General features: G+C 38.9%; 1 protein-coding gene across 4 annotated transcripts in view; it reads left to right on the forward strand.

Annotated features, from left to right (window-relative positions):
* ARID1B (AT-rich interaction domain 1B) overlaps positions 1-23,160 on the forward strand; it is a 405,100-nt gene that overhangs the window by 314,244 nt on the left and 67,696 nt on the right. For all 4 annotated transcript variants that reach the window (XM_063096175.1, XM_063096176.1, XM_063096177.1 and 1 more), the window contains 2 exons: positions 1,251-1,340; positions 20,956-21,135. In XM_063096175.1, coding sequence (XP_062952245.1) covers positions 1,251-1,340; positions 20,956-21,135 — 270 coding nt within the window. The remainder of the gene's footprint in view (positions 1-1,250; positions 1,341-20,955; positions 21,136-23,160) is intronic.

Here is a 23,160-nt window from a genome sequence, read left to right on the forward strand (position 1 = left end):
CCTGTGTGTCATGACCTTTGCTGGGGTGATTAGTGGTGATCTTCAAGGCATTAACTTCCTTCTCAATTGTAATTCTTTTTAGCAATATTTACGTAACTATGGGAGCGTAGGTCTTATGGGGTCAAAGCAGTTAGCTTGATCTAGCATGATCACATGACTGCCATACCAGAGGGCTATGCAGAGCAAGCTAACTTGCTTGCTTGCTTTCTCTTCTTTCTCTTTCTCTCTCTCTTTCTCTCTTTTTTTAATCTATCTGTCTATATTTCTGTCTTTATAGTTTACTATAGCAAAGGGGGAGGGTAGGAGATAAAATAGCATGGACTGTATGCCTTAAGAGCTAGTGCCCTGAGGTTGTGCTAAATCCAACTGCCTTTTTAATTTTATTATATTTTCAGTCTTAGAAATACATCTAAACCTCAGAGCCAGGAAGTGAGTTAAGTGAGTTAAGAATCAACTACTTCTGATGATTTTTAAATTTTAAAATCCTTTCTCCTGCCTTCACATGAATCATTGTCTCTTTTTTACCATTAAAATAAGTGTCTTTTCCTTTAATTCATATTCTCAGATGGTGGTTTAAAAGTGTAAAAGACATAATTCCTGTCTCAAGGAGCTTGCATTATACTTGGAAAAGACAAACCAAATAAACATTAAATAAATGGAAATTAAATAGATGCTATTGCTGTATTAGCAATAAAGATCAAAAGAGATGCAAATCATATACACTTCATCTTATAGTAGTATGTTTTATGATTCTTAGTAAAGGTATTATAAGCTTATGTTAAATCTCTGATTGATTAGTTATGAAGACTGTTTAGAAGTCTGTTGATATTACTGTATTGATTGGATGTTACCAGTGAGTAATTGCTGTCCACTCTGCATGCCTGCCCACGTGGAGACTAGTTTAAGACTCAGGATGAGGAGTTTGACTCAACAGTATTGGATTTTGTTAAGTGTACTGAAGAAGTACGTGTCAGATTTCAGCTACAGATTGATTTGTCTGTGAGTCTGGGAACTCATTCAGTAACAAATTGGACTTTTAGCAGTTCTTTATCTAAATATGTTTGTTTATATTTCCTCTTCATTTTACATAAAAAATGATGAAATATACTTTCTGAGCTATGTCTTTTTCCATGTGGAGTCATTATCTTTTATGATCATAAAAATTAAATGTAGCTGTATCTTGGTTTTTCATGATTGCAGTATTAATTCCAAGGGCTCCTCATCCCCACTTTTCCTTCTGTGTCTTACAGGCAGTCAGATGCCTCCTCAGCCACCTGGGAGCCAGTCAGAATCCAGTTCCCATCCTGCCTTGAGCCAGTCACCAATGCCACAGGAGAGAGGTTAGTTTCAATTCATAACTTACATACCTATAGTGCTTTGAGTACATAAGGCTTCTATGTGTTTGCTTACCTATGTGTCTTCTTATAAGTAATTTTTTTAAAGGATGTTTTGTTTTCTTAACAGATGAAATAAATAAACAATAACCTACATGTAACAACAAATATGGAGTGGGAGGATGTATTCTTGCAGATTGGGCGAAGTTTTGCCAATGTGCAGTTCCAGGCCCAAAGAATATATATGTTCACATAGCACCATGGAGCATAGTTTATACCTACATGGCTGTAGTCTGATATTTGATCTAGCTGTGTAAAAATAAGTATGAGTGATTCAGTGTGGATATAAGTTCTAATGAACTCTAATGTTAGAGTTCATGTGTGTGTGTGTTTACCTATTTTGAGAAACTACATGTTCCATGATATTTAATAGTAAAGTTTTAAGTCTGTAGAAAAACTAGTATTATACAGTTGTAAGATCTTGGAACTGGAGCATATCTAAAAGATCATGTAGTCCAGTCACCTCAATTTACCGATAAAGAAACTAAGGACCGTAGAGGTTATATGTGACTTCCTTATTCTCAGAAGCTAGTTAGTGCCAGAGCCAGAAAGTAGAACTTGGGCTTTTCCTGAAACCTTTGAACAGATGCTGTCCCACATTCGCATACTCATGTCATCCCCATAATGCATTTGATATTGCCTTGGTAGAGACCTTAGCCCTTCACTGGATTATCTTTCTACCCTTTCTTCACTTCATTAGTAAAGCTACTCTTGCTGGTTGTGGTGGTGGGGGCTTGAATCCAGATTGGTGTAAACTGGGGATTATAAGTCTACTGCACCATCTCATGCTGTGGCAGGTCACTTCCCACTGCCTCTGGGTCAAGGCTTGCCACCCCTACCCTGTGCCACAGGAGATGTCACTGTCCTTCATCCCCTTCCTCTCTCATAAGGGACCCAGAGACCAGCTTGGTAGCTGATATTTAAAGGGTTCCTGACCCCTAATGTTTATAATTATTTCCACATGAGTTGTGGAGATGATTTGCTTCTAATTAGAATTACGAGGTTCAAGTTATTTTACATGTTAAAAAACTCAGCAGCACGTTACTTAGAAAGTAATGCCAATGAAAAGATGGATTAGTCTTATCTACATATCATTTGTGTTGAAATTAATGGTTAGCAGTGATAAAACGAGTTTTTCATTTTCTAATACCTGCACATATTTAACTTCTTTATTGTAATTTAAGGTATAGTTAATATTTTCATTCTCTTATGAAGATAATACCATATGTTTTAATAATGGAATAGTTAATGGTTTTCAAACTTCAGAATGCATGAGATTCACCTGGAGGACTTGTTAAAACAAATCGCTGCTGGGCCCCACCCCCAGATTTCTGATGGAGAAGGTCTGGGAGTAGGACACTTAAAATCTGTGGTTTTTGACAGTTCTCAGCTATTGCTGATGCTAATGGGCTAAGGATCACACTTGGAGACCCACTGCCTTGTAACGATAAAGTAATAGGTTTTAATAATTGTGAGAATCTGTGTATTGTCTCTTAAACTCTTCACTGTGACCCACTATAAATCGCTCTTTCATCTCATATCCTCTCTGTAAATTGCTTGTTCTGTGTTCACTCCTCATATGGCCTTGGTCATCTTGAAGACATCACAGAAGCTCACCAGTGCCAAGCGAGTGGTAGTTCTCACTAGAGTCCTTTTCTTTGGCTGTGGGTTGCACCTACTTTGTGTTGCTGGGTCAGGGGAGTGGAGAAAATAGGAAAAAGGACATTGTCTTACACTGAGTGTCTACTCAGGCCAGGCCCAGAACCAAGATAAAGATATTTGTTATTTCATTTAGTCCTCATCATAACCCTGCAACATCACTCCCACAGGTATAATTCTGCTCATTTTACAAGTGTTAAAGGGTAAGAGTCCCTTATTTGGAAGTTCTACAATTCTAGCATTTATTACGAAGAAGAAAAAAGAGAAAACCCTCTCAGATACCTAAATAATGTCTCCCCTGACCTCTTCCCACTGAAGTGTGTTTAAGAAATTTGAAAATGTGGAAAACCAAATGTGAAGGACAGGAGGACAACTTAGCTAAACTTTTCACTCCAACTAATGCACTTTCAAGACAAAATCTAGGCTCTTCCACTGGTGTCACTGGAAACTACCAAGTCAGTATATTTGTTGTTTTTTCCCCTCTGATTGCCTTTATTATGTGTAGTGTGGTTTTAGCAACTGATAATGGGTACATAACAATCCAGGTGGTTATAATAGTCATTTCCTTCAAATAACAAATATAAATTTTACAAGTTTCTAAATCTGGATTGATTTTCATAAACATGTTCTTCAAACCTCCTCTGAAAGACGATGCTAGAGACATTATGTGCATTCCTTTTTGTGCTTTTTGTTCGTTAGACAACCCCCTGAAAAGGAAAACTTTGTATTTTAAAATGACCGTTAGATGACACTTTACCACGCATGAGCTAAATTTCCTCTAAAACTGAGTAGCATGGATTAAAAGAAAATGGCTTTATTATTTGTTAACATTTAGGAAGAAATGTTACCTCTAACATTTGATCAGGTGTTTAAATGGCAAATGACAGTCACTTTAATGCCTTGATACAATATTAAAAATGTTTGACCTCATTTGGTGTGTGCCATCAGCATACACAGTGTAAAGTAGACCTAAGAAAATTCCCCAAAGTTGATTCTCACGAATTAAAAAGTAATTTAACTTTATTTATACCTTTATAATTGATATATGTCCCCCTTACTTAGGGAAGTGATGAAAGAAATAGGAAAAAAAATACATTGATGAGTTAATAGCTTTTTTAAAAAGTGTATTTCTCAGAAGCCATGGACCTTGATGGACAAGGTAAGAACATATCTTCTCTACTGCTGAGTGCTCAAATAACCAAGTTGAATAGTTCTTTTTATACTTACTTTGTTTTAGTAGATAAGATTAAGATAAGGTAGTAACATTCCACGGTATACACATTTTCTTAAATGTATTCACAGGAGATACTTTTTTTTTTTTTTACAGCAAAGGATCTAGAAACATGCTTGCACAGAGACAAATATGCAAAGGGAGAGATGATGCTGCCTACTTCTCTTTAGAGGTTCAGTTTTCTGACTCTTCCCCCAAAGTGCTTGTGGGGCTCAGTGGTGCTGACACTACCACCCTAACTTCAGTCCCTGCAGGCTCAGGAAGCTGAACTCTTGCTCTGCCATCACTCTTTCCTGTGGGGCCTTTTATCCTCATTGAGGAAGAAGATATATTTAAAAACTTTATACTCTGTTTAAGAGAATTTTGCAAACCCCAGGCTGTCCTGGGATCTGAACCACCCTGGCCACTGCAAGGTCAGTGTGATGCCCAGATAGCCTGAGCAGGAGCTCTCTGTGACCCTGCAGTCCCCACCCCGTCTCTGGTCCATACACTTTTTATCTGCTGGTTCTGGTATTGAGTTTTATCAAAGCACATCAGTCAAAATCCATTTCTCTATATTGTACATAGATGAAAATAACTGAGTTTCTACAGTTTTATATTTTCCATCTCCAAAAGGTATCTGTGCAAGTAAATATGGATATGGCATCATAGGTTACAAAAAGGAGAGAAACACTTTAGATATTCATGGGCCTCTTTATTCTCTTACGTAGTATTTATTGTCTTCTCTACACTTTCATCTATTTTCCGTTATCAAACGTAATTTAGTATTGTGTTGCTGCAACTTCTTACTGAGTTAAGAAAATTAGCTCAAATTCTTTGGTCTTCTTCATTACTGATATAAACTTAAAAGAAAAAAGATCAAAACTTCAGTTTAGTATTCTGCAGTAACACATTTGTCTTTGGTTTTTATTTTAAGGCAAATCTTCTCTCTAAACCTCATGTGACAACATACAGAATTGCTATTAAATCACCTCCCCCCAAAAATCAAGTAGTATAAATGAGGCTACCTAAGGCCTTGAGGAAGACTTAAGATAACCCCAAAATACTGAATTTTACAAGAAAATTGTAGCTGACAAGTTTAGATTAATCACTATTTCTTAATCTTTAACATATATGTCATATTTCAAACAGAGCAATAGGAAGTGCTTGTTAACGTGTTGCTGTCTTTTTCAAGAGGGCTTGGAGAGAATACGGAATAGTCTTCTGAGTAGATAAATAAGTGTAATAATGATTAACATTAAAGTGATTGCATTTTTAACCCTTCTAACATGTTAAGCTTAATGAAATTGGCAAATGCCCTTCTAGTTTATTGGATTAGCAATTAGGTGAAAATGCTTGAAAGAAGGCTTATTTATTTGGACAGATGTAGAGAGGTCAGAATTAATTTTTCGAAAACCTTTTAATTGAATTTTCTTTTAATTTTCACAGTGGTGTCTAATTAAATATTCATGTTAATGCTGGTGGTTTTTTGAAGGTTTGAACCAGATCTGGACTCTCAAAATCAACATAGGTTATTTAACCCTTTTCATCTAGAGCTCCAGCAGGGACTTCCTCAGTGTAATCCCATAGCATTTGAATAATTAGAAGGTAGTAATGAGGATTTAATTAGTCCTTGAGATATGCTGAAACTGAACCCCTAAGAACTTTCCCTTTCGGACATGGATTGCGAGCAGAGTTGATGCTGCTGCGGGGCTGTGATATGCTGGAAAATGTATTCTGTCGCTGGAGGCAGTTCTCTGGCACCATTCTGTGACCCTCAGATGTGTACAGAGGCATTCTGGGTGAAATCCTCCAGACTTATTGAATAGCAGCCCCCAACCTTCATTTTTATCCACCTTGATGACCTGCACATGGACCAGGTTTTCCTCTCCACTGTTTAAAAAAAGGAGTTGCAGTCAGAGCTCACAGTTTACTGCGCCTGATTGATACTTGGCTTCTGCCATATCAGTGGCCCCAAAATCACACGAGCTAGACCAGCCGTGTGTCTCCTCTATAGTTTCAGGACAAGAAGAAAATAGGTAAAAAGTCTGCACTTTTATAAGTCTTGGGTATTTAGTCTAGCCAGACATGGAGTTCTTAACAGCTGTTTGTCAACAGAATCACAGAAATTTCATCTTTGGAAACATGTTCACAGAGTGATGTCTATCAGTAGCTACATATTTATAAATATAAATAGTGCTGTTATCCAGCAAAAGTATGTAGCAGATGGGGTGTGATCAGGCATTTAGATGTTCTTTTTGTGTGCTGCCACAAAAAGGTGAATCAATTTCTATACTTCAAAAATCTGAAGTTTTTAAAACATAAATTTTATTTAGATTGGATAAAATGTGTCTTTATTATTATTATATTTTTCTTGTTACTAACCCCAAATGTTAACTGCATTGGTATAATTTTATTCCCAATAATTAATGGTATATTTTAGCTTCTTTTCCAAGCGTGAATAGAATTCCTCATCAAATTTCTACTCACATTCTATTTGCTTAGGGCAAATTTCTCTCTTACTTTTTAATGCCATGGCGGGAAAAAGAGATCTCTTAGAATTAATTCAGTATCTTGCTATGAATTAGACTGAGCTCCTTGAGGGCTGTCACTGCATCCTGTTTACACTTTGCATTGCATCCCTGTGTCTTCAGCAGAGCCTGGCTTGTGATAGACATTCAGCAAAGATTGAACTGGACAGCTGAAAATCATTGTGCTTTCACACCCATCCAGGGATTTCAAGTCTTTTCAAAGCACAGAACAAGCAAAGAATAAAATATTTACTGTTCTTAAGTAGAGAAAATTCCTGTAGTGTAGAGTTTCTCTCGCTTGCATCACTGTAAGCATTGTGATCTTGGACCAGATTAAAGATCCCACTTCTGTCCCCATTCTTCTCAGATATGTTTCTACCATGTCATTCTAAGCTGGTGTCTTCACACCTGGAGCCTGGCACTAATGAATTGTCCAAAGGCCACCTCCTCCCACCCCAGCCATGCTTTTTATAATCCAGGGGTAGTTAGGTGGAAATAAGTAAAAATTTTGAAAAGTTTTTAATGCTACCGGCTGGTTTCATAGTGATATTTGTACCAAAAGTTAGTTTTGAAATTTAATTTTTTTTCTACAAATTATTTTATTTATTTTTGGTTACACATATTTATGGGGTACACAGTTGACTATCAGTATTTGTGTACAGTATGTGATGATCAAATCAATATTATTAACATGTTCATCATTACAAATTGTAATTACTCTTTGTGTCCCTTACCCAGTTACTCCCTAGCTCCCCTCCCCCTTCCCCTTTTCCACCTCTAGTAACTATAGGTCTTTTCTCTCCTTCTGAAAGATCAATGTTTTATTATGGCTGGCCTTCCTTCTTTCCTCGGTTTTGAAATTTTCAACATTACTTTGAATACCTTAGTTGACCTAACTCCTTAATTATTAAGAACAGATTAACAAGTTGGTACTGAAATGAAGGAGACCACCAAGATAATTGTTAAGGAGTTGGAAGTGGGATTTAATATCTTTTTGTTTTTGTAAACTATAAAAACTATTTTGTTTCTCTTTCTGTTAGCTTCTCAATTTTAAGTATGACAGTGAATCTGCAGATGCTGAGATGTTTCATAGGATATACTCATTGTCAGAAAATGTTCTCTTAATCTACTTTTCTAGTTCTAAAGAGAAAATATATCACTTTCCTAATTTATGCTGTGTAAGTATAGCAGATCAATGTGTTAAGCCATTAATGACAGTCTGTCCCCCACCCCCAGACGCAATTAATTTAGCCTCTTTTCTTAATTGAGGATCCCTTTTTTTATGATCTGTGGAAGATGAAAATAAACTCAAATGGGAGGTTTTATACAAGAGAGAATATCTAGACTTCACTCTAGAAAGCTGTTTCTAATTTCTTCAGCCTTAGAACTCTGCCTCTGGGTTAGATGTTAACCAAGCCAAAGCTAGTCAGTAATGAAGTAAATAATAGTATAGGGCTTGTGTTAGGATTATCCTTGAGTTCCTTTTGAGCCTGCTACCCAGAAGTATGTTCAGTCAGCAAAAAAGCTGGGAAAACAAATATCACATACAATAAAAGTCAATTTATATTCACTGAGTAATCATCCATCTAAATTTTAGATTATTTTAAAAGAAGCATAGTTTTGTTATTTTTGTTAAATACAGTTTTTTTTTTTTGAATTGCCAATTAATGTATGCTTTTAATAGTTAACATTCATTTGTAATTGGCTCATTATCCTTTGGTAGAAGTACTTGAGAGCATCTAGATCTTAGATGTTAAATTCAACATTGGGTATTGCATGTACTCATTTATGTGTTTTTCTCACGTGCTTTCGTGTTCCCTACCTTAGTGAAAGACCATTGTCTGCCTTTTTCCCAAGCAAAGACTTTTTCTCTCCCATCTATCTGAAACTAGTCCTAGTTCAGACCACCTAGGTAATTTCAACAGCCTCCCAACTATTCTTGCTGTCCCCAGCCTTGTGCCCTTTCAGTCCATTGCCATGCTACATCCAGAGTGGTCTTTGCAGAAGGCAGGCTAGATCATGTCGTTCCCCTGGTGAGTGCCCACAGTGCCTGGCCTTGGCCTGTAGATAGAGACTGTGCTCACTGGCTTGGTTGTAGGCCCATCCGCACTGGTCCCACCTCCCAGTCTGGTCTCCCACTCATCACATCACTCTCTCTTACTCTCCTGCCACACTGAACTGAACCTTTTTGGGGATCTTTATATAAACTCTTCTCTCCAACTGGAATACTTTTGCCAACACCACTATCTCAACCGCACCCCCACCTGGCAACTTCTTGCCTGACTCTCTCTGGCTAGTCCTTCAGGTCCTCAATAGCCTGGCACAAGGTGGGAACTTGAGTCAGTGTTTGTTGGGTGAGCACTGAATGACATTTAATCTGTCACAGTGCTGTCCCCTGTAGGTCAGGTGCCCTCTGCACGTAGCCCAGTAGTGTCCTCACCACCCATTAACAGCAGGATTCACAAGTGAACCCTCTCCCAACTCGAGCCCTTAGTGCAAGGACCATGTGCCTCAGATTTTACGCACTTTTTTTTGGTTTTGATCTGCAGGGACTTTGGAATCAGAACATCTGGGTTTAGGTGCAAGCTTTACCACTAATTAGTTTTGTGACCTTGGACAATTAATTAAATCTCTGCTTCCACATATGTAAAATGAGGATCAGAGTGTCCTGTGGATTTATTGCACAGATCAGATGGGATCTTGTATCTGAAGTTATAAACTTCAAAGCACTATGAAAATATTAAGAATAAGCATAAGCATCAGGTACAAATAACTCAGGTGAGACCTGGGTTGAAAGCCTTACAAAGTAGTTTCTTTGCTTCCAGTCACAGTGACATACATGCATTGTCTTTGTCCTCAGCACTGAGGCTGACTTTTGCAGCTAAAACTTAAAAGATTGGTATAAGGAAAGGCTGGATATTTTGTCCGCATCTACTATCTGGGTAATAGTCTGATCCCTCCCCTGATTGTGATTTACCCAATGATAGATGATGTATGTTTCATGACTAGTCAGTAGCTGAGAGGGTTTTGTGGGGGTGGATGGAAACAGTTGAATGTTATTGTATGTGCTGCAATGATAGGGCGTGGTGGTAGCCGGGACAGAGAGAGAGCAATTCTGCCAGTTAACCTAATAGCACAGCTGGTAGAACACAGGGGGCCTGGGTTAAAGCCTTGAATGGGTCATTAGTTTCTGTCTTTCTCGAAACAATTCATGTTGTGAAGAGAAGCGGGCAGGCAAATAAACATTGAGGATATTAAAATGTAACAAGAATATTTTCTAAGATCTATTTTTCTCTCCAAATGGGTCTCTGACACCTATTTGTGAAGAGAAATGGTCCTGTCGTTTCACTCTGAGACACTCTGCGAAGGTGATGCAGCCTGTGACCACTAGTTCACACATGTGGGGAACATCTCTTGCTGAACTGGCTTAAAGAAACGAGGCAGCTATTCTGTGAATTTTTAACAGATGCCAACATGAAATAAATTGTCCGTGTGCCAAAGGAAAAGCATACTTTGCTTTTGGTGGCTTGTAGAACCTTTCGCATCTCATTGGTATCCTGACGGTGCTACATCTCCCTGCTAGCTGAAGAGGCACCTTTGATGAAGGGATTAAATGTTTGCGTAATTGGTTCTGTATTAGGCTGGGCAGTCTCTCTTTCTTTGCTGTTTTCTCTTTCATGGGTGGGATAAACCATGATTTGGGCTTTGTGCCTCACTGTATTTTTCCAAGAGGATTGAGAGTCTCTAGTACTTAATTGCAGAATTTGTTGTGTCGCATTAAGAGGAAAAGAATATACTGCTGGAGGCTAAGATCTAAGCTAAAATTGCTTTCAGTTTACTTTTCTGAGATTTCCTGGTCTTACCTTTATTATTTATTTGACTTGGTTTCTTTCTTTTTTTGTTTGTTTGTTTGTTTTTGTTTTTCTGACCGGTAAGGGGATCGCAACCCTTGACATGGTGTGGTCTGCACCACGCTCAGCCAGTGAGCGCACTGGCCATCCCTACATAGGATCCGAACCCGCGGCCTCGGCGCTACCAGTGCTGCACTCGCCCGAGTGAGCCACGGGGCTGGCCCCTTGACTTGGTTTCTAAGTCAGTTTTGTAACATCCTTCAACTTGGAAGTGCATTTTCATCAGGTGCTACTGTAACCCGTCACTGATGATTCTGGAGTTTTGACAGCCTGTCATTGCCTGTTTGGGGTCTTGGAGCTTCCTCTCCGTATCTGTTAGCATCTCCCCCCCAAATACACTTTAAGGCCTAAGTTTAATTTTTAAATTAAATATAATTTCATTCTATTTTTGAGAATTTGTGTAGTGCCTTTAAAGATAAGTTGTGTCTGTCTTGTCCAGAGAAGAATTTTTTTCTTATTTCTACTGCATAAACATATTGTGTATTCAGTTTCATCTCTCATATGGAAAGTGCGGTTTGTTTATAGTGACTTCATAAATCAGTGGCTTTAATTTTTTTTTTTTTTTTTTTGTCTGCTAAGTGTTAGACAGAAACACTGGATATTTTCTACAAAGATTTTCTTTTTTTATTAAACAAGAGAATAATATATAGCATTTTTTTCAAGTAGGAAAAATATGCAGTAAACAAATTACAAATAAGACAGTGCTGAAGAAAACATTGAAAAGGTCTTAAAAACTTATATAATAATAATATAGATAAATAAATGTTTTAGAAATGCTAATTCTGTTGTCAGTTTTCCAAGATCATAAGTGAGGGATTTTTTTTTTTTTTTTTTTTTTTTAAAGTAGTAAAAGAAAAATGACTCTTGGCTTAGTCTTTAATATTGTCTCTATAATAGAGATAGAAGTAGCATTTTTCCTAGACTTACACTTAACATTACTTACACTGTCATGTAACAAGAATGGACTATTTGTGTAAGAATTTCCTATTGATACGGATAACTATTATACATAGGAGCATGACCCTAAATAAAGTTCTTAAAAAGTGCAGGCTGAATATCCAGATAAGGTCCAGGCAACCCACCACCAATCCTGTCTTTAGCTACTGGATATATAGAATATGAAATTCAAAAAAGTTATCGAGTTGTATTCAAATATCTAAATGAACACTGTTATGCCTTTGGAATAAACTTTAGGACAAGTTGTTAGCCTCTAACCAGGCGGTGGAAACAAGCCTGCCTAAGGTCAGGCATTTATCACTTGAGCTCCGAGCTCAGTGAGAAGCCCCAGCAGAACATCAGTTCACCCTTTTCCTGGGCCAAGCAAGGTCTTGGGTGTTTTTCCTCAGAGCTAGAAAGAGAATGGTTTTCTTATTTCAGACTCTGGTCTTACTTTAAACCCTTTAAACAAAAAAACTAATGCATTGATTCTTTGTTACACAAATGTTTATCAAACTACTCATCATGATGGGTGCTTGAGATCCAGTGGTAAACAGAAGTCAAGATCCTTGCTCTTTATAGTGTAGTCCATTCAGGCACTTGACAGGAATTTTGATATCTCTCTCTCTCTCTCTCTCTCTCTCTCTCTCTCTCCCTCTCTCCCTCCCTCCCTCCCTCCCTCCCTCCCTCCCTCCCTCCCTCTCTCTCTCTCTCTCTCTCTCTCTCTCTCTCTCTCTCTCTCTCAACTGCCAGATCAGGAAGGATGCACACTGAGTATGCTGCTCATAGCTAATCAGGGCCTGAAACTGACAAGCTTAGCTTTTCTGAGCCAGATAATATGGCCAACCAATTATTTCTGGAACCAGCTATCTGCAAAGCGGCACTTCTGGATAGTGAACTAAGTGAGGGAAGGTACCCTCAGCCCTGGCTGGCTCTAGTGGAGGAGGCATGGAACAGGCAGGCACTGCCCAGAGCTACATGCTGCCTAGGGAAAGCCCTCCTTTCCCAGGTGTGGCACTGCACTTGGGAGAAGTAACCACCATCCAGGGACTTGCAGCACTTTTTGGCTTCCCTGATGAAGGGTTTATAGGGGAACCTGGGCAAGGGAGTTTAGAAACTTGGAATCATTCGACAGGAAATAAATGGTGGTTATATTAAAAATAATGCGAGTCTAGCTATTGAGCCTCTAGTATGTGTGCAGACACTGAGCTGCTTTACACTTTTTCTCATTTAATCACGAGGTAGGCTCAGTTGTCATCCACATTTTTCAGAAAAGAAAACTGAGGCTTGACTATTAACTTGGCCAGAGTTACAGAACTGGAGAGTGGTGAAGCCAGAATGTGGCCTGGGTGGCTTGACTGCTAGCCCACGCTCTCCACGACCCTGTTGCTGCTGTGGAGATGGACACAGTGGGGTGCTTGGCAGAGGTTTAGGTGATGGGAGAACAGTGCTTTCTGGCCTGGTGGGCCATCTTTCCCCTTCCTTGCCATCAGCCAACAATTGTCGCTGCTCCTACCAGTCCTTGAATAGGAGTCTTCTTTCCTCCAAAGTGATCTTTGGGTGCACTACAAAATGAGGCAGATTTATAAAGCTGCTTTTGCAAAGTAAAAGTAAATGGGTTCTGAATGAAGATATTTTATTTTTCCCTAAAAACATATGTGTACGGTTCCACCTCTGTGCCAGACCCCTTGTTCGGGCAGATGAGAAGTGTTTGAAAGCCTCCGGCTCTCACAGCTGGGGGAAGAGGGACTCAGGCAAGCAAGTAGTGGTAGCAGTGTGATAACCACTGTGCCACAGTTAACATGCGTGGTGCTCTTCAGGCATGTGAAAGTGTCCACTTTCCTGGAGGCCAAGGAATGTCATGGAAGGTGCATGAGGCAGAGCCATGAAGGATAGGAGTACGTTAGTTATATTGTGGCAAGTGGCCTTCTAGGCACGCCCAAAACAGCATGTTCAATAAGACGACACAACGTAGCATTTTGTTTTTCAAACTATGCCTTCATTGGTGGATTTTTTTTCATTGATATGTAAAATATAGTGCATTGCATACACTAAGGGTAAAAATTGTTTTCTGAAATAGAGAGTGTATGCAAATATAGAAATGTATACATATACTCACATCTGCACACTGGATCATGATATAAGATATGTTTCTTAACTGTAGATTGTGGTTAAAAAAAAATGTTTGCCTGGAGCATGAGTAGTCAGTAAACATTTCCTAAGTGACTAAATGTGCAGAGACTTGCATGGCTGTGCAACCTGGTGCCTGTTGGGAGCTCAGAAGCCTGAGGAATGGGAACAGTGGAAATGCCCCGACAGCAAGGACAGCCATGCATCCAGGATGGGCGGGCTGGGGGCGATCAGATGCTGGAAAGACTCATGGGCCAGGCCAAGAAGTTTGGCCTTCATTCTGTTAAGCAGTTGAGTCAGTGAACAGTTTTTGAACAAATACTATTGGCAGATCCCTGTAGAGATGAGAGAGGACTGGGTTCAGAACCTAAATGAAGGCACCAGCCTTGGGCGCAAGCAAAAGATTCCCTTCTTCTGAGGGAAGGAAAAGCAGGAAGGACTGGGCATGGATGGATGGGCTCATAGGTCAGAGGGCAGGACACTGTGCAAGTCCACGCTGCTTTTTCCTGTGGCCAGGTGGTCGTTTGCTGACATTTAGTAGCTGGGCCGGGGAGGGTTTAGAGAAAGGGATAAAATGTTAAACTGACCATTGAAAAGCACTAACTAATAAAATGGTCCCCAGTGACCTCCAGGACTCAGCTGAATGCAGGAACTTTAGCCCCCAAGTACACAGTATACATGGGGACATCCACTTTGGAGTCAGACATATTTTTGTCGTAGTGGAGCTTCTCAGAAGCCATCTGTGAGATTTGCCTGGGTCATTCCCAGGCTGAGACATCATTCAGGTCTCACCTTTTAAATATGACTTCTGCCAGGAAACCTTCCTGCCTTACCAGTCTGCACTGGGTCCTCCTCTGACCCTCTCCTAGCTCTCGTTCTTTTCTTTTTTATACTCATCACATACTTACGTTATCTGTTAGATGTCTGTCTCTCCCACTGGAATGAAACTCCGTGAGGGCAGGCACTGTGTCTCTTTCTCTCATTGTTTATATCCCCAGAACCTGGGCAGTGCTTGGCACTTAATAAAGGATTAATAAATGAAAGGGAAAGGGAGTGATACCCAATTGGCTACGATGTTACTGTTTTTCATCTTATATGAAGTTATAAGTTGCTTTGTAGTTTTAGTTTATCGTTTTTCCCTATTGGTAGGTTTTATTTTCTGTTCAATTAAATTTTAAGTTCCTCGAGGGCGAGGCATGGTACAGTGGAGTTGAGGCAGGCTGGTAGAAGACGTGTGTCACATTATTGTGAGACTAAGTCACCGGTTTGATCGTGCAGATGGTAAGGCTCACAGAATGACTAGAAAGGCAATAGTAATGCCTTTGTATAACATTTTCATGGTATTTTTCAGTTTAGAAAAGCATGTTTGTATACATTTTTCTTATTTGACTCTAAGAACACTCTTGTAATCCAGGGCAAGGAGTGCATTCACTGTTTCATGCAGAAGAGCCATGGGTCCCACACAGTGGGTGGTAGAGGCAGCCTCTCTAACCCACATCTTCTGATTCCAAACAGATCCAGAGTATGTATGTGCTTCTCCTATTCCACTACATTACCTTCTCTGAGAATATAGATTTTGCTCAAATTTTTTTTTCCTAAAAGGTAGCTCTGATTTTTCATATCAGAAATGTGCCTCTCTCCATTTGGAATGTGGTAGTAAAAGTATTTGTGATTTTATATACATGTAATGCAAGACTCAAAAATAATAAATTCACTTATAAAAAGCCTTGTATAGGTTTGCATTATGGGGAGAATACAGTCAGCCCTTCGTATCTGTGGATTCAACCGACTGCAGAACAAAAATATTCGGAAAAAAAAATTGCTCCTGTACTGAACATGTACAGACCTTTTTTGGGTCACATTTTTGGTCTAAACAATATAGTATAATAACTATTTACATTTTATTAGATATATAAGTAATCTAGAGGTGATTTAAAGTATACAGGAGGATGTGCATAGGTTATATGCAAGTACTTCCCCAGTTTATATCAAGGATTTGAGCATCTGAAAATTCTGGTATCAATAGGGCTCCTAGAACCAAACCCCCATGGATACTGACAGACCATTGTATATAAGTTATATTTTCATATGGCATTTCTAAGAAACTTTGTTTTGAATAATGTATATGATAATTATCTAATTTAGTATTTTGTCCAAAATTTGAATTTTCACATGTTAATTATTTACTTGGGACCTATAATTCCATAATAAATTTAGTAACTCAATATACTTTTATAATATATAGGAAATTCATCGTATACTTTCTAAATTTTCCTTACTAGAAAGTTTGATTTTCTAAACTCAGGTGGCTTATAACTAAAAAAATTTGACACCTTTTTAAAAATGCAGCTGCATTCTCTTAGCTGTCAGTTTTTCTATTCTCAAACTATATTATAAGCTGTCATTTTATAACAACTTCCTAAAGGAAGCAAAATGCAGTCAAATAAATATGTTACCATAAATAGGTAGAAAATTCTTGGTTGAAATTTTTGTTTTTTGTTTTTTGGGGAAACGTTTTAAAATTTATTTAATTCAAAATAAAGATTTAAAAAAACAAAAAGTACTACCTCCACATAAATAAACATAGGATTTTCGATTTAGATTTTTCCTAGGGAAGAAAAATGTTTAAACCAGAATCATAGAGAACTAGAGCTTTGAAGTACCACCCCCCTTTTAACAGGTGAGTAAACTAAGGCCAGAATAGTTAGGTTACTTGCTAACATGTATACAGCAGGCATGAAAGGTGGGACTGACACCTTAGTTCAGTGCTCTTATTATGCCCTGCTGCTTCTCTTGCTTTCCTGGTTTGAATATATAATAATAGCTAATATTTATTGAAAGCTTACTGTGTGCCAGGCACTTTTATAAGGTTTCACATGTATTATCTCATTTAATCCCCGCAGCAACCCTAGATATGATTGTCCCTATTTTACAGATGAAGAAACAAATAGCAGATGTGCGTTGTTTCTATATTTAGGATGAAGAGTAGAAATACTTCTTTTTTAGCTAACTTATGTCTTCTAATTTTTTATCCATTTCTTTAGAAGATTATGGTGATGTTCTATAACCTTTAAAAATATAGTTGCAGTATATCCATAATGGAAGTCCTTTTTAGTAGGATTACTGCTACCATTTCATTGTGATTGTATATTATATATCACTTCATCTACCTCCTAATTGGTCCTCTAACTTTTAACCTTACTCCCCTTCCGTCCTTACATGCTACATGTTATAGTAGAGTTAGCTTTCAAAAATGCAAGTCAGAGCACATCACTTCCATGCTATGACAATATATGGCTTATGGCAGTATTATTCATACCGAAAGACAAAATTTCCATAGGATTGTAGATACAGTAGCTTTGGTGAGCAGTTACAACTATGTGGTAATAGGAGCTGTATCTGCAAAATGAAATACTTCATAGTCAGAAGAGATAGTGACCAATAGAAAAACAGGCAAATGATATGAACAGTCAGTTCTAGAAAAGGAAAGAATTACAGCTGTTCAACATTGTTCAAATTTATTTATAAGAGAAATGCAGAATAAAACACAACTAGAAATTATAAAATATCTGAAAGGACACAGTGAAAAACATTTGCCTTTGGCAAGGGGAACCATAGTAGGAGACAGGGATAGGAGGATTACTTCCCATAATATACCCTTTTTAATTCTTTGGGAGTCACTAGTGCACAGTTACATGAGTCCTGACTAATGTGGATTTGACATATCTGAATAAAAGACAGATGTGGAAATAAAAACTAGCTTGTTCATTCTAGCTGGAACCTGCATCCACAATATCCAGAATAGAATGTGTGGGATTTTCAGGAGTTAAAAGATATTCATGGCAGTTTATAAACCAATTATCATCATAATCTCTTACTTTTATGTATCACTTTACAGATTATAGGACACTTTCACATGTTATCTCAGTTAATCCTTGCAGGAACCTTATCTTCATTTTAAGATGAGGGAACGAAGGCTTAGAGGAATTATGTTTTCCCGAAGGTCACACAGCTAGTTGGATTCAATACACACTGCAATATATTTATTTACCTGTCTGTCCCCCCTACTAGGTTCTGAGCTAGTGACACAAAGAAGACTGTAAATTAGGGCTTCTATTCCCAGTTGACTGCCGGAAGATGATGACCTCTGAGAAAAAGGAGTCAGGGAATTATGTCATCTTCCCCTTTTCATGGTCTTGGGGACAGAGGGAAAGGGGTGCAGCTCATCAAAAACATAAAATAAGATTTCAGGAAACTCCTGTAAGTGGTGCCATTTCAAAAGTATACAGAGAGAAAAATCAGCTTTCTAATATTAATTTCTCTGTAAAGAGGTGGATTTCATACCTCATACAACTTTGTCCCTAAGTTATGGGAATTTGAAGCTGTGTCACATTTTGGATGAATTTAGCTTTAAGATTCCATCTCCTTTTGGAGCCTTTTTACAAACTTGATTTTCTGCAAAATGCCACTGATAATTGAGATAGTTCAAGTAGAACATGCCATGTGTATTTTTAAGGACTGAGTAAGTGAAATAGAAATAAAGAAATAACTTGGCTAAATGAGACTCCTTAGAATTCACGTGAATGAACCCATAAGCCTGTAGTAAGTGTCCCAGAAGTAACAATAACTGAAGGATATAGCATATTATCAGAGGTTCTAAATCCTTTGGTATGGACACCTTCATGGATGAAGTGAAATTTAATGGTAACTAAAGGACCTATGTTATTTTCCTTAATAAACAGGAAAGCAGATTCTCATCCAAGTGGGGCAGGGGGAGAGACCTGAACAATCTGTATGGAATTGAAAAACATTTTTTTGTTAAACAGGACTCTATCTAAAACTCTTGAGAATTTTATAGTAAAGCTCAGATAAATATTTCATGTAATATCCTAAGATGCAATCACTTATAGCAATTTTAGTGCTCTGATTTCTGTTTGTTTTCAGATTTGAAAAAGCCAACGTTTTCTATAACTATTTATGTCTGAGAGCTGCCAATTGAGCCCAATTTCATAAGGCGTGTCTTTATAAATTAAATAGGATAATAAGGAATAGCTCTACTTACTTTTAGTTTATGTCTATCTCTTTAGACAGAAGCAATGTTAAAAGATCTCTTTACTTGCTGAAATGTAAGCCATGTTCTTTGTAAACTATGATCTACCATTTAACCCTCTAGGTTTAAGCTGACCTTAGATCTAGGCATTGTCTTACTCCCAAATGTGTTCATAGACTTTCTTTGGAAGCTGCTGCTCTAGGTTCTCTGGAACAGGCCAAAAACCTGCCACTCTCTAGCTAGGGTCGTCACATGGTAACGCAGGTGGTCTCACCAGTGCCAACTCCTGGGTTCAAGAATTGTTTTTCAGACTGCCCTTTGTTAGTATGTGAGTTTGATAACGTTTGGTCTTCCTGGATAAATGTCTTGATTTGTGGCTCTCTTTGTCCACATGAGTATTTCACAGCTTATTCTACATACTTATTTACACTTGCCTGAACTACTGATAAGTGGATGTGTGGAACAATATACTTCTGCATAATTTAAATATGGATTTTGTTTACCCATTTGGATATCTGCCCACCAAATCCTACAGTGTTGTGCTCAGCACTGTGTTTGGTGCATAGTTTTTGATACCTACCACATGCCACCCACTGCTAGGTTCTTAGGGCATAGTTTTTGTTACCTACCACATGCCACCCACTGCTAGGTTCTTAGGGCATAGTTTTTGATACCTACCACATGCCACCCACTGCTAGGTTCTTAGGATGCAGCCGTCAAGCCAGACGTGACATTTGCCCTCATGAAGCTTGTTTTATTGGAGAAGAGAGATGATAGTGAGTCAAAAATAAAAGGAAATGATTACAGATTATGAAAAGAGTTATGAAGGAAGGTTGGTATGACTTCAGACTGGGTGGTCAGGGGAGGCTGACCAATAGTATGGGAAGGACCCAGCAGTATGGAGAGCAGGTAAGGAGCATGTAGGAATAGGGGTACTATCGGAAGGCCACTGCACTTACAGGGTAGCAGAGGAAAAGAAAGTGGCAGGAAATGGGGTTATAGTGAGAAAGGCAACTGCCAGACCACATAGGATCTCATAGGTGAGTCAAATGTTTGCATTTTATTCCCAGGTTCAGTGGGAAGCCTTAAAGGGTTTTATACACGGGAGAGATATGCTCTAATTTCATTTTTATTCTTGAAAGATAATTCTAGCAGCTTTGTGAAAAATTAATCGAAAAGAGCAAGATGGGGGTGGGCAAGGGTGGGAGAGTTGAGGCTGAGGGGTTAGTTAGACCATTTCAGTGTGCAGCCAAGAGAAGACAGTAGCTGGGACTAGGCTTTGTAGAAGTGGAAATAAAGAGGAGGAGCAGTGCAAGATATATTTGAGAAGTAGAGTCAACAGGATGTGCTGATGGATCGGTCACACTTAGAGGAAAGAAGGAAAGGGTGGACTCAGGTGTCACGTGTTTATGATGGGACGTTGGGTGAGTGGTGGTGCCACTTGTAGAGGTGGGGAAGACCATAGGCAGAACAGGTGTGATGAGGATCTCAAACCTCAGTGTTCTGTTTTGAAGTAGAATGCAACTTAAACCCTCCAATTGTTTACAGTTTACCTCTAAGGGATAATATGAATCAGGTATTCATAGGTCCCCAGGTAACTTAGTCAAGTTGAACAGTTGTCACTCTAGGAGATCAGAGGGCAGAAAAGCAGCTCTGTGCAAGGAGGAGCTGAGTGCTGAGTGCTGCCATGTGTTTGCATTCCAGAGATCAGGAAGTGAGCAGAGGCTCTGAAGTGTGCGTGCACAGTGTGCACAGCCTGGCAGGAGTGGAGGGTTTGCAGGGAAGGGGTTCCTAGCTCTTGCTGTGGCTTTTGGTAGGGCTTCATCTGTAAGAGCAGTTAAGGCTGTGCTTGCCTTTTCTCCTCTTTCTCCCTTTTCCTAGTTCAAATCCATAATCTATTGGGTCCCGAGATCCCTAATGAAAATTGAGGGTTAGGACCACAGAATTCCCATGATGTCCTCCCAGATAGTCCACACTGATTCTGAGATGTCTTTAGATGTTTCTGTGGGGGAATCTCACAGTACTAACCTTCTCCCCATTTACCTTCCACTCAGTTCCTTGTAACATATTTGTGTATGCAGATCTTATGAAACACCTACCTGCATTTACATGTTTCCATTTATTTCCCACTTAGGTTTTATGGCGGGCACACAAAGAAACCCTCAGATGTCGCAATATGGACCTCAACAGACAGGACCATCCATGTCTCCTCATCCTTCTCCTGGGGGCCAGATGCATCCCGGAATCAGTAGCTTTCAGCAGAGTAACTCAAGTGGGACTTATGGTCCACAGATGAGCCAGTATGGACCACAAGGTAAAAAAAAAAAAAAAGTTTCTCCAAAATGCATTGCAGTAGGCTATAGAAATTTGGTAGCGAGTCTGTCAAATTTTTAGTATTATAAACATATTTTAAGACACCATTATTTGTTACCTGTCAGATTTAACAGGGTAATGTAAACCCACAGTCCTTTAGTTGCCCATAATGATGGGAAGAATAATTACAGCATTTATGCACAGACACTGTGGCAGGGGCTCTTCCTACACGTCTTATTAATAAAGGAATAACTACTGTCTCTAAGGCTTATTGAACAAAAGGCATAAGCCTTGTCCTCAGAAAGTTTCTGCTGTAAAACTTGGGCTTTGTGGTGGGGAATTCTCTTTTGCCCCTCCTCCTCTGTTATCACCTGTAGAACCCCGAGCTCACTGCTCAGAAGGCTGTCGCCTGGTACATCCCTCCTATTTTGTCTACAAGATGCTCATTTTCCCAGTCTTCACCAGTCTGACTCTCAGAAGACAGGACAAAGCCTGAAATGGATGCATGTCTTTCAAAAAGAAGATAAGGGAAGAGTAGAAAAATAGGTGGGACCTGGCCCAAAATGCACTGTTTACATTCTGCCTTCCTGGAAATTGATGTAGGGTTTGTCAGTTACACATAGAATCCTTCTATCAAGGTTTTTAACGTGTCATATTTTTTTTTCTGTCACTTGAATGTAAGACATTTGAACTTAGCACCTTATTTATATTTTGCTTATTTAAATTAAACATTAATGGATAATTTAGACAGAATGAGATCATTGGGCACAATTCCCAGAGTTTCCTTACTTCTGAAAATACCAGGGATACTCCAAGTGAAGATGATGAATGTTCACCAGGAAACCATAGCAAAATATTTGCCACCTCCACAGCAAAGCCCGCTCTGCCTCTGGTAAAGCCTTAGTATCTTCTAGAGGCATTTGCATCTGTTTAGCAAACCGAGTTACGTTGCGGCTAGTGGAGCCTCACCAGCTGTCAAGTGCCTGTGAGGCAGGTGCTTTCTCTGCCTTTTACCTGGCATTTTTCAGAAAATCTGCACCTTACAGTTTGAAAATGAGTTATTGGTATATTGTCTTGCTTTTGAAGATCTTTTTCTGATAGTTTCAGCATTTCCAGTGCTACCAGTATAGCATTGCTTCTTTGCTTTACATTGCTTTCTTGTATTTATGTTCCAGCTATTTCTGTTGTAGGACAGCTATATTAGAATACCCCAAAGTAAAACTTTTCGTAGAGTCCCTTCCTGCCTTTGCCCATATGCATGTAATCAGAGAGAATACAAACTTTTGTGTTTTACTTGATTCCCTTTATACAATGTCATAAACACTTTTCCAGTTATTAATCCCAGTAAGCCTTAGGAATTTCAGTCCCAGTTGCAGTAATTCTCCCTGTCAGCTCCAGGTAATTGTGACATGCAGCAGTTTGTCACTGAGATGATGGAGGACTGTAAGTCACTCACTGTGAGAGAACCTACCTGCCCACCACCCTTACGGGGCTGAGTATCTTCAAAACTGGGTTTCTTTGTCACCCAAGAGGTCATTCTTAGGCTGTCGAGGAAAGAAGAAAATTTTAGTGATAGTTGTAAAAGCAGTTTATAAGTTGTGGTAGGCACAGAAAATGTGGACTTTTGCTCAGAATGTAATTGGAGACAAGGTTGGAGCCCCGTTCTCGGAATTGGAGGTGGCTGAAGGTCTAAGACTTAACCCTTAAAATCATGAGGGCTTCATGCAATTTGAAATTGGTCTCTATACTCTTAACCAATTCAATCTTGGAACTACTACTGCTTAATAAGTGAAGACTGAGCCTTGGACTATCTGGTGAGTCTTTTGTGAACAACTAAGGAAGAGCTTATGCTATAGGAGTTAATAGCAGGGAAGGTAATTTCTATTGAATAGATTGCTTTTTTGAATAAATTCCTCAGTTTTCCAGAATCATTAAATATGAAAACTCTTAATTTAAGAGTACTGAGCCTGGGAGAGTTCTCATCCAAACTACAGTGTGTCCTTGGAAGATTGATCACTCTCTCTGT

This window comes from Cynocephalus volans, chromosome 5, assembly GCF_027409185.1.
Source record: "Cynocephalus volans isolate mCynVol1 chromosome 5, mCynVol1.pri, whole genome shotgun sequence".
Lineage (NCBI taxonomy): Eukaryota > Metazoa > Chordata > Mammalia > Dermoptera > Cynocephalidae > Cynocephalus > Cynocephalus volans.